The 12,555-nt window shown below is 38.0% G+C and overlaps 1 protein-coding gene across 4 annotated transcripts; it reads right to left on the bottom strand.

The window, feature by feature from the left end:
• Nucleotides 1-4,563: 4,563 nt before the first annotated feature.
• On the bottom strand, nucleotides 4,564-12,230 carry LOC120016938. Of its 4 annotated transcripts, XM_038869941.1 has the most exons (10): nucleotides 11,920-12,230; nucleotides 10,123-10,563; nucleotides 9,891-10,027; nucleotides 8,772-8,885; nucleotides 8,570-8,653; nucleotides 7,964-8,140; nucleotides 7,442-7,598; nucleotides 6,592-6,752; nucleotides 6,382-6,508; nucleotides 4,564-6,208 (listed from the first exon to the last, which is right to left on the bottom strand). In XM_038869941.1, exons 2-10 carry the CDS (start codon nucleotides 10,435-10,437, stop codon nucleotides 4,949-4,951), a joined length of 2,532 nt encoding a protein of 843 aa, XP_038725869.1. In that variant the 5' UTR covers nucleotides 10,438-10,563; nucleotides 11,920-12,230; the 3' UTR covers nucleotides 4,564-4,948. The 4 variants fall into 4 exon arrangements, with proteins under 4 accessions (XP_038725869.1, XP_038725870.1, XP_038725868.1 ...); XM_038869942.1 differs by lacking the exon at nucleotides 11,920-12,230 and having other exon boundaries at nucleotides 10,138-11,314; XM_038869940.1 differs by lacking the exon at nucleotides 11,920-12,230 and having other exon boundaries at nucleotides 10,123-11,312.
• Between the last annotated feature and the right edge of the window lie 325 nt (nucleotides 12,231-12,555).

The raw sequence follows: 12,555 nt of genomic DNA, 5'->3' as shown, positions 1-12,555 counted from the left end.
TGATTCCATTTCTTCTTTTTAAATGAACCTGAAGTTTCTGGAGATCTGGCTTCATTACTTCTCAGGGAATACAGGTTTGCTATTTATTTATCTTTTTTAACACACGTCCGACAAACACAAGCCTAGATATGTTTCAATTCCTTTCCAAGCAGTTTAGATTTCAAATACTGTGGATTGTTCATATAATCTGCGGATGGCCATTTTATTTATTGACTACTATTTCTTAATTTTAATTTTGGACTGCCACAGATGTTTTCTGTGAATAAATTTGATTTCAATCATTCTTGACATTAGTGGACTGTTGGTGTTTATTTTCATAATTTTGGGTTCTTAGAAATTTGCATTCTTATCATCTTGTGATTGTATTTGCTTTCTGGTGGAATTTCATGCAGCTAAACCTAATGCTTATTGTATGATATATTTGTATTGGGAGATCAAGTACTAATATATTGAATAATTATCGTCAATGTCTCTTCTGCCTTCACTTGTTTCTGTTTCCCATCGTTATAATTGTGTTCCATTCTTTTGTCTTCTCAATTGGAATTCATATTCTCGTGGTATTGTTTGTGTTCCAGGTTCAATGTTTGATCACTTATATCACTTCAATACTTTACAGCATAGCTGACGTTGTTCCCAAAACAAATGTCAGGGACTCTTGCACCAATATTAGAAGGAGCTGCAGGAGCCGTGGCATTGGTGGGGATAGTTGTCTTCTTCATTTGGTACTGCCTTTCACAAAAAAGGAGTATTTCAAGAACTTCTGAAACTGGGTCCTCTAATCCTTCTGTTCGACGTAAGTTTCCCTCCTGATATATATCTTAAGAAGGTTTTAAAAGCAATGAACTCAATCTGAAAGATTTTCTGCTCACGGTTAGTCTGGATGGCCTGCAGTTGGAAGACATGTTGGGGTTGAGTTGTCATTACGAGAAGCAAGGCGTTTTGAGATGGGAGAATGATCTCTGGCAACAAAAGGTTTCAGTGATAAGAATCTAATTGGGATAGGAAAATTAGGAGAGGTATATAAGGGGTTACTTAATGATGGCATGCTTGTAGCCATTAAAAAGCGACCTGAAGCACCCAGTCAGGAATTTGTGAATGAGGTAACCCTCACCTGCTTTCCCATCCTACAACTGGATGTGATTCAGGAGGATGCTTCATAATATGTGTATGCAGTAAAACCGTCATAAGAGCTGATTAAAGTCTTAGTTAAATTCGTCCAATTAGTTCCTTAAAGCATATGTGTGCACAGGCACGGATTCTGATATTTGGATTAAAATTCCACATGCCATATATAACATTGCTTGCGGTTGTCCTTCTCCAACTGCCTTATCCTCCAGTCATTAATCGCTTTCCTCGTGTTTCTAATCTATTTAGAAATTGGGAATGAAATAAGACATCAGAGCTCAGACTTAACATAACACAATACCTTAACCAATATATATGATATTAGGTTTGGTACACCATTGCTTGTCAGCTGAAATTGGTGGCTGCATCAGAATTAGGCATGCAAATTTAGTGGCTATTGTTCCCCTTCGTTTCCTATTCTGTTTATCTACTGTATAATGCTGCTTCTTTGTTGGCTTGATCTAATGGGGTTGATCATTTCTGTTAGGCACGCTACCTTGCACCTATTCAGCATCGGAATCTTGTGACTCTCTTGGGTTACTGCCAGGAAAATAATCTGCAGTTTCTAGTGTACGAGTATATACCTAACGGGAGTGTTTCCAGTCACTTGTATGGCAACTCTCTATCCAGTCAAAAATTTTGCTTTCTATCAAAAAACAAAAAAGGAATTTGTTCCTTAGGAGCAGCCTGTTTGCAAATATAAATACCGGAAGTGAATCAATACAAGTGGACATTATGTTCTAAAAGTATTTTTCTTTGATTGGCTTGTATTTGATTAATATATATGCACATCTAATCTTGTGCAGCTAATTTTAAAGAAGTTTTTTTGATGTTTTCTTTGCAGGAGCTGGTCAGGTTTTGCATCAGAAGCTGGAATTCAAGAATAGACTTTCGATAGCTCTAGGGGCAGCTAAAGGTGATCCTCTGCAGCATCAGTGAGCATTTATTATATCTTTCCTGGTATCAGTTTTTCTTTTCTTTAAATCAAAGTTTCGATATTCATATCGGTCCGATGAAAATTATTGTTAAGTCAAAACTATAAATGATTTAAGGTTCACCCGCTTTGTGCATAAGGTCTTGAAAAGCACTGCTTCCTCATTTATCTTGCTCATGCATAGGTTTGGCTCACCTTCACTCTCTTAGTCCCCGAATAGTCCATAAGGATTTCAAAACTGCCAATGTTCTTGTAGATGAAAATTTTATAGCTAAGGTTGCTGATGCGGGACTTCGTAATTTCCTGGGAAGAGTTGATGTTGCGGGTCCATCTTCACAAGTGACAGCAGACGAGATATTCCTTGCCCCTGAGTATTACTTTTTGATACCCATGTGAATATATCATTCTACTGATGCAATTTGGATGACTTCGTCTGAAGACCATTTACTTGTGTAGGGTGAAAGAGTTCAGAAGATTTTCTGAAAGAAGTGATTTATATAGTTTTGGAGTATTTCTTTTAGAGTTGCTAAGTGGCCGGGAAGCAACTGGACCTCCATCTTCAGACTCCAGCCAAAACCTGGTTGAATGGGTACGCTTCAAGTTTCATTTTGCATTGTCAGATCTACTTGCTTGTGATTAAGTGATACAACTTCTGAAAAGCTGCAAATTGATGTTTCAGGTTCAAAGTAATCAGAATCTTACAAACTTTTCAAGCATAATTATTGACATGAGACTGGGGAGTTTCACAACAGAATGTGTGGAGGACTACATACAGCTGATACTACGATGTCTTGAGATGTCAAGCGAGAGACGGCCTTCCATGAACTTTGTGGTTATGGAACTTGATCGAATACTAGAGAAAGAAATGAACTTGACTACAGTAATGGGGGAAGGTACTCAAACCGTGACCCTTGGAAGCCAGCTATTTAAAGCAAAATGAAAATAACATCTGTTTGCCTTTGTGTGATTCCTGTGACATAACAGTTTCATTCTTACAAAAAAAATTTCCCATAAAAAATGTCGAAGACGACGACAATCGGGTGTTTGATAAGTGTAAAAGAACAGCTGTGATATCATTTTTTCCCTTGATTTTTTTGTTCTTTAGTGTCACAAATGATGGAGAAATCTTGTTTGTAAACCATCTTTTGTTGTTAATGATGAGCACTATTTGAATCCCACGTTTCATTAAATATACCCCAAAATCTCATAAAAATACCCCAGATCCTTACCACATATCCAAGCCTTCCTCCCTTTGTTCATCTTCATCACGAAAACCCAAACTCATCTCTGTATAGACAATCAACCAATTCTTCTTAGAATCCATCAATTCACCACCAAATTCAAACAACCAGTCCAACTCCACTATCAGTTCTCCACAGATCTACCAAGCAACATCGACGGAGGCGCCGACGACAAAAAAACCCACCAATATCGAGATCGTGATCCAGATCCGTAGTAGATCCATTCAAACATTTGGACGGCGAGATCTCAGCCTTAGATCGCTTGGGCAGTGATGACCTTGAGGCTTTCAGTTCAAAATTGAAAGCAAAACCCAGAAAAATATTAACCTAATCCAAGGCTAATATTTGAAAGACGGAATTGCAAGAGTGTTTTTTCTAAAGAATTATTGTTAGTGCAGTGGTGGATGACCGGAAGTGATTGAGTTGGGGTAGAGGATGAAGAAGAGGGGTGTGCATGGTGTTTTTATGAAAATGCATGAAAAGGGATACATTAAGAAATGTTACATTTTTAGTTAGGGTATATAAAAAATGGGGTATACTTGGTTAATTTTGAGATTCATATATAAAGCTGATCGTTGTTAATAGCAAATTGAATCTTTAGTGTCACAAATGAAAGAAAAATCTTGTTTGTAAACCATCTTTTGTTGTTAATAGCAAATTGTAAGTTGGGGATTTTGTGTGAACATTGGTGTCTCTGTTGTGCTATATTTAGCATGCCAGGTCACGGCATTTGAACTAGTCCCTGTTTCTCCTCCCCTGCCTTCTCTTTCGCTAAGAATCGGTTTGTGATTTCACTCCATTTGAGCTTTTGAAGAGTTGTTTGCCAATTGCCGCCAATTGCACATTTGCTCCACCAGGGAGAATCGAACTCCAGGTCTCTCTCAGATATTTGGTTCTACTATGCCATCCCCTCCAAATCTCACCACACAAAAAACCTCGACAAAATAAATAAATATTAAAAACAACCCCAAAGTATAAAAGTATACCATACATCTTCATAACTCATGATGATTTGCGAGGGTGGTGCATGCACCAATCGCTTTAAAGATGGAATCTGGAACCAACCTACATGTCATTCCACTCCAATCATTTCTGACTGCAATTTTAGACAACAGCTAACAACCACCAAACTCCTTCCACAAATAACATGACATCCTCGTTAGGATATCAAGCTCTATTGCAGAAACTATCAAACCAAAGTGAACCAAAACCCACAAACTATCATCCTCACTCCAGCTGGGAGCAATTTTAATAGACAAGGAAGGGGAGCGGCATTTCAATGATCTATAGCCTCAAATATTATTGAAACACATTAGTCAGCCAGCCAACTAATACGAATCCCAATGGAAACAAAAATTTAATAAAATAACTTGCCAACCCAAATAGGAGAAACCAGAATCTTTCTCACCTTCCATTTTCATCCCACAGACCCGCCTACTATCTAGAAGATATATACACAAAACTATCTTGGGGATTGTATAATCAGGATTCTGTAGATATGTGATAACCTTAAGAGTCTCTTGTGAGAATAACAACTCAGAAACTCTGAACAAGTGCGTCATGCTTCACTATTGCTCCTTTATCTAATCAACCACTGTGAACGATCACCTAATCCAGGCCAGATTGCCACCAACTCAAAAAAATGTGGCTATTGATTCCATGACCCCAAGTACTGTTTGCCCATTGGATCATGTAGAGCAGAATTCTGTTGCAGGCTCATCCATCCCATACCATCAGGCATTAGGGGAGTAGCTTCACCACGCTCTCCCAAGTAGTTGATTGGATCGACTCCTTGGGACAAAGCATTGGTCATCCTGGGAGCACCTCTACCAACAATTCCATAGTTCCTGGGAAAAATGACCCGTTCATTGGAGCCCACTGTATCATAAGGGCTACTATTGCATGGTTGGTTACGTTGGGATAAGACACTGAACAAGCTTTGATCTGCATTGCTTCCACTTGCAATGTTCTGACTTGGAACATTAACACCATCTGAACCACTCCAGCTCCCACGCATTTGATGCTCTGAGGGAAACCAGTTCTGATTTAGCAATTCACCACCATTTAGGTTAGATTGAAGAGCAGTTGTTGGCATGTGGGTAGAGTTGATAGTCCAATCCTGAACACCCAATGGAGGCACGTGCTCTTGCCTTGGAATTAAGTATCTGCTTCCACCAGAGTAAATGTCCGAAGACATTCTTCGCTGCATGTAGCCCTCATTCTCCGTCTTTTGCCCCTGCTCCAGTGGCAGCAGTGGTTGAACCTGATCCTGGAAATGCCCATGGAACTGGCCATCTTCCACCGACACATTGTTTGGTGGCAGAAAATCAAAGCTAGCTTGTTTTTGTTCATGATGGCAGGATAACATCCCATGGCCCTTAAAGAGAGATTGAAGGAATTCATTCTGGTCATGGTTTGGGTAAGAACTGAAGGACCCATCATCTGATTGTCTGAGCAACAAAATTTTTCTGTTGGCTTCATCACCCACGTCAGATTCTAGATCAATCACGCGAGTTCGTTGGCCTTCATTAACTTGATGTGGATGCGAAAACCCACTGGCAGATGTGTACTCATTGGTTCCAGTTGAATTATAGTGAGAATGTGACCAGACGCCGTCCCCACATGAAGAGATGGTAGCATTTTGTCTAACAGGAACATTTGCAACGTTTGCATTCTCCGCGTACCTGGATGCATATTGAGAAGCATCACCGGGTCTAGATATAATATGATTGTTTTCTGCATCCGTAGTAGTGGCATTCAAGTGATGGCCAACTTTAAGGGAAGAAATCTGCTGTGGTTGATTCTGTAATGAGCCAGAACCAGAATCTTCTTCATTTTTTGGTTCATCGTCTGCACCGGCATCATTTTGGTCCTGAATCACAATCTCACGGTTACCTTTCTTCTTATTCTGAATACCAGTAACAAACAAATTTAGTAAGCTTAGGGATATTATAACCCCCAAACAATATAAACACATGTTCAAAAATATTTTGCTCATCGTCCAATAAGCAAGCACACAACAAGAAAAAGAAAAAAAAATTGATAAATAACATAATTACACCACAAGAGCACGTATCCAACCTCCATCTGCAACTTTAGTTCATTCTTCATGTCTTGCTTCAACAACTCGATACTTTCTCCTATCTGGAACCGTTTTTGCCTCCAATTTGCATAAGCCGCAGGAATATCTTTGTTTGCCAATTGCAACCTATGTAAATTAACTATGTTTTGAGAAGGATAACAGGAAGTCTCAGAAGTTCAAAAACAGTGTTCATTTCACCATATACTAACCAATGATCCTGCCATTTCCTCTGTTCCTCTTCCTCAAATACTACAAATGGTTGAACATGCCAGCTATTATGGTTGCCTAAAACACAGTTAAGTGTCTTGGACTGCATGGTCTTACCAGACTCCTTCATACTCTTCACAAGTTCGTACTGCTTCTTGCTAATCTGCAAAGCATCAAAGGCAAACAATCAGCAAAAGTTTGAAAAAAGTTAACCCCCCTAAATTGTGGTTTTGTAATCCACAAAATTTGGATGTCTCCTAAACCTATTAATTATCTGCACAGAATGACAGTGCTTCATTTTTATTGCAGACCACCAAGGTCACCAATTTGAGAGCCACAAGCTGTCACGAAATAAGTTTAGATGCATACAAATCGAGTACAACTAGTTGAAAATATATTTTAACACATTATAAGCATGGAGAGAGCAGTACAGAAACCAAATCACCAAGTGTTTGAAAGCAAAACAATCCAATTTTATTTATCTACAACAGCAAATTTTCCAAGAATTGTGGCCTTCAACCCATTCTTACCTTCTTTGGTTGGCAGGTTTAAAATTAGGAGAGAGCAGCTGTCTCTCATGAAAAAAAAAAAACAACAAAAAACAAATAAACAATCACATAATGTACTCACCAGGAGGTGTGGCCAAAAGGTATTCTAGGGTTCAAACTGTCTTACCAAACTATCTGCCTAGTTGCAAACTTGCAGCAACAGTAAGAAAAATGAGCTAATCATTACAAATTCATGTGCAGGTGCATAATGACTAAATATGTTTCCTCGCAGAAAACATCAATGCTATATGACAGATCACTGAATAGTCCATGTCATTTTTAAATTATCAAGGGGTCATCTAACCTTTAAATAAGACATATATTCAGCACCATCACTATCCTGGATGTTACGCTTGTGAATCGTTCCTCCTTTTCTGGGTCCATTTCCCACATTTACCGCATGATCTGAAGCAATCAATGGATATATACATTTGTCTTTCTTCAAGCCTTTCTTGTGCTTCCTGACACCCATGGCAACAGATTAGGCTTGTTTCACGAGAGAGAAAGAGAGAATAAAGGGAACGATCCCTATATTAAGTACACTACAAAGTTTTCCAACCATTAGTTAAAAGCGCACATTCCTCTTTTGCTGACAGTACTGTTATCTCGAGTTAAGTACTACACACAAACAAAGGCAAAAACGCCATCATCTTCAACAAGAAAAGGAGAAAGAGAGAAAGAAGCGGAGGCTCAAACTTAAGACAGAATTACAGAAAGCAAACTAACTCTTTGTCAAAACTTCCCAATGCACCACCAAAAAAAAAACACAATGAGCGCACCTGGTAAACAGTGCACGTAAAATACAGAGTCTTGAAGATTTGATTACCTCTTCTGAAGTTCTCTACCCTTGAATATTGAAGAGTTCTGATTATCACTACTAGAAGCTTTATCCTCTCCTATTGAGGAAGAAGAATTGGATGTGGCCGCAACATCATCTTCAAGGTCAAAAAATCTAGATCCATTGGCAGGAAAAAAAATTCCCTCACCATCATCCCTTCTTGACCTGTCAATAATAAGTCAAGCATGTCTAAATAAAATCAAAAGTAAGGGATCAAATCAAGAACTGATCAACTAGGTTAAAAAAGTGGTCAACAACTCCCAATCACGGCTCCCACAATAGAGGTGGGGTTGGGAAAGGGCAAGATGCACGAGCCAACCCCCACAATGATAGGCTATCAAGGTTGCGGTAAAGCAGGCCAAGGGTTCACCCTTGACTGCTCACCAACAATAATTTAAAACAATTCACATTTGGAAGAAGATGTGAGACATTCATATAAGCTCACATCCTAAACACTTGTAAAACAAAAATCTTGACGCATATGCTCTAGCCAACACTACATCTAACAGAATGCACATGACAAAAAAAACAAACATTTTCCTCGACCAATCTCAAGAATTTAAGCACAAAGAAAAACTTGCAGCAAACTTCAACCTCCAAGTCTTTTGTTGAATTTCCTTTTCAGAATCTTTGCAGCTTCCCCATTTTCCCTTCAACATCTGCAAATATTCAATCATACTGCCACAAGAACAAAAAAATAAACACAAAAATGAAAACAAGCTGCAACCAAATAATTTTGGAGAACAACTTCACGGAGCAGCATTAAATTAGAGAGGAAAAGCAATATTTCCCATACTCATGATGATATCTCTTCAATTCCAAGTAGTATGCTTTCTTATCAGCCTTCAGCCACTTTTCCTGAAGAAGAACTGCATCAGGATGAAGATTACCTAAACAAAGTGAAGCACCCCTACAAACAAATTTTCCATATAAATCAACTAGCCCAAATTTTGATTTTGCATCGTATACCAGATATAGGAAAGAAATACGAGGAAAAACGCAGAATCACATGTAAGTTCCTTATGCAGGAACTTAATCTAAGGATGTAAAGAATTAAGAATGCATACCTATGTTATGACTAAAATGTAAAAACGAATAAATCAGTTGTGGCATATGGTATCAGAATAGTAAAAACAAATACAAAATGAAAGAGAAATAAATCAATCCCGTATATGAAATAAAAAGATCCAATAATGCGGAATTGACAACCTCAGTTATGCCATTAGTTACTCAAACGAGTAGTATAAATGATTTCAAGATCAAAAACAACTGTTAATGTATTTAGGCATTTAGCTTCTGCTCTATTACTCGAATCGTTAATTTTAATCCAATAACTCAGAAGGATCAGATAGTTTACCCTACAAATATAAGAGGCCATCCATACGACCATCTATCCAATAAATGTGCAGTTTCAAGAATTTGTAAGTGTCTATATCAAACTAAGAATCAATAATAAAAATTTTCCAAAAGAGATACTCGGAGCAATTATTAGATGTTATATCACCTGTCTTACACAGGTTCAAAGAGTCGGACAAGCTGACAAGCAAACATGGTTAGAGGTAGGCAGGTGGCATACTATCAGGGGCAGAGATAGAAGGGCAGAGTGGGGTCACTTGACCTCACTCAATTTTTTTTAAAAAAAAATTGATATATGTAATATTTGGGTTACTTTAACTAATATTATTTTGTCCGCTTAGTATGCTATTTTGGTATGTAATTGTTTATCATTATAGAAAGTGTGACCCCAGTGACAATGCATCCCAACTCCGCCACTGCATACTACATATTATCTCTACATAGATTCACCTAAAAAAATCCAAGCAAAAAAATTCCACTCCCAGTCTATTACCAAAGCATTAACTGCTGCAAAAATACACAAATATCCCACAAGATCAAGTCAGAGGTCAATACTTGCCATTTAAGAAATGTGTTCCCAAAGTGAAAATTATCCCCGCCAAGCAATGCTTGGCCAACTTGTTGGGCATCTTGCTCACTTGGAAGAAACTGCTGAAGAAATCTTCTCTCATTCTCTGATAAATGAGTCTGCCAAACCTGTGAAAGGAAATTGCCAAAAACATGACGTAGCATTTAAAAAAAATAAACATTCCGACTAAAGTAGTTAACAATACACAGAAAATTGGAGCTACCTGATATGAAAGTACCTCAGTCAAATTCTCCAAATCAAAAATTTCTTGAGGAATAGTGACAACATCAGCCAGAATGTTGTGGCATTGAGGAATAGAGTCTACAAAAGGCCTTATATCTCTCCAACTGATACAGATTTGCTCCTTTTTGGCAACAACTCTTTCCTGGCTGCCATCCCATTCAAGAGAAATGTGAGATTTTGTATTTAAATCATTATTTGATGATTCTAGTCTTTTCTTTCTCGTTCTATACTGATCCCAAGAACTACATCCTGTAATGGTACCACTTGGTCGCTTTTGCCTCTGATCAGCTGCCATTCCCACAATATATGAAGGAGATCCTTACCAAAGTGTCAAAGCAAAATGTTGTAGTATACATTATTGATCGTGTTCACGGCAGATTTTCTTTCCGCATGCAAACTGAAAGCGTCATTTGAGAGCACCCTGTAAAGAAATGAATTGTATCCACCAAGTGAAAACCCTGATTACATAAATGAAAATTTTGTGGCTATGGCCTATGAGAGCTTTCCTTTGGTGGGGGTAGGATAGAATGAAAGGGTGCAGTTGCCAGAGATAGTAAGTAATCGACCACTGCCGTTATAAAATCATTCCTTGTTCAATAATTCAAAAGTTTCAAAAGAGAAGTGCAGCTCAGAGTAATGCTATTATGCTACCCACACCCCAATAAAATTATCATTTATGCAGCTTATATGGAATCCAATAAGTTACACTCGTTTCCAGCTGGAAATCACCAATAATAATAACATAAAGAAATGGGCAAGGATAAAACTTCATTGCCTACAAACTGTGATGCATGTCCTTCGTTCACACCAAGTGAGAGTACAAAAAGGCTAAGCTAATGTCCTTTAAAAAGTTTTTACAAAGAGGAGAATCCCAAATTTTGATACAATTAAATGAAATGTCAATAAAAACTGAGTTGGATTTAGAGGTTAAACTCAAGTTACTCCTCTCAATTCAGATCAAGCATAAAAGCGAAATTGGGATTAGTTGAATGTTGTTTTTCTTTGTCTTGTCCGTAATTAGAGAAGTCCAGGAAACCAGCTCTTATTCTATAGAACAGCACCTGACCCAGTTGATGCTCGTTGGGATGTCAAACACACCTTTCTTTTGAGCGGAGGTAAATTTAATTCCCAAAGCCTATTATGCTCAAGTAAGTATCAAAGTCAGCAACTAGATTGGTTAGCAAGGTCAAATTCGAAACTTCCCTAACTCTCTATATTCAGATTAGTAACAACAAATTACCATGAAAGAGTTCGGGAATAGCTTGAAAACCGTAGTACCCCAGGAAACATCCCAAAGTTATGCAAAATAAAGAGGCCCCTCAGTGATGATGACAAGAAAGATGATGATAATAATAATAATAATAATAATAAGGCTAAAAAATAAGAATGCGAATGAAAAGAAAACAATTAAATTATTAGATAAAAATGAAGCCTTTTGCTTGATAATGCAACAACTCCCAGAAAAGGGAGAAAAAAATTGAACCGAAACAACAGAAAAATCACACTCGCAAATAGACGAATACCTTGGGCCCGAAGCTCCAATAAGGAATTCAATCAATTAATAGGAAAAAACAAGAATCCAACAATTACTGGCATTAAACATAAAAATGTCTATATAAAATAGCGCGAAAAATGGAATTCATCGAAGCAACAATTTATCAGACGATAATATATTAAAAACAAAGAGGGGAAAAGAGCGGCGAAGAAACTCAGGAAGACGCAAAACAAAAACAAAACTAGAAAAACGAAGGTGAAATAAAGAATAAAGACGGATTACCTTCCACCTCGAGGCCTCTCCTCCTTCCAGAAGTCGAAGCAAATCAGCAGTTAAAAACCTAGCAATAAAAGCAATATGAACCGCGATAATTACTACGTTCGACGAGCGAGCGAGCCAGGGAGCCAAGCGAACACCAGAAAGAGAAAGGGTTTTTCTTATGGCGAGAGAGGGATTAAGGAGAGATCAGACGAGCGAGGATTATCGGAACCGTTATGGTGGGACATTGAATGGTTCGGCCGCGCGGCTTGGCTGCAGCCATGGCTCGTACTGTTTAGCGTTTCCTGGGTACGCTCGCCTAGCGTCTGTGGAGACTAATTTTTTTTCCGATTATGTGTGCCTAGTGATCTTGTGGGGTCAACCCACAATCTAATTGGCCACGTGATTTTTGTTTTATTTTATTATTATTTGGTAGTAAAAATGGGGTAATAATACTTTTGGGTACTGAATAATCTGACCCAGTTCAACTTGGGAATCCATTTTTCAAACGTTCCAAGTTGGGTATCCAAATTTCAACTTTGTTTCATTTCACTCATTCGGGCAGCAAAATTACTAATGTGGCATAAACAATTATTTTATTTATATTTCAACTGATGTGGCCATGGGTGACTTGGATATTTCATAAAAAAATGAACACAA

The sequence above is a fragment of the Tripterygium wilfordii genome, chromosome 15 (assembly GCF_013401445.1).
Source record: "Tripterygium wilfordii isolate XIE 37 chromosome 15, ASM1340144v1, whole genome shotgun sequence".
In the NCBI taxonomy this organism is placed as follows: Eukaryota; Viridiplantae; Streptophyta; class Magnoliopsida; order Celastrales; family Celastraceae; genus Tripterygium; species Tripterygium wilfordii.
Note: the sequence above shows the minus strand (reverse complement) of the source record. Positions and strands in the feature narration are given on the sequence as shown.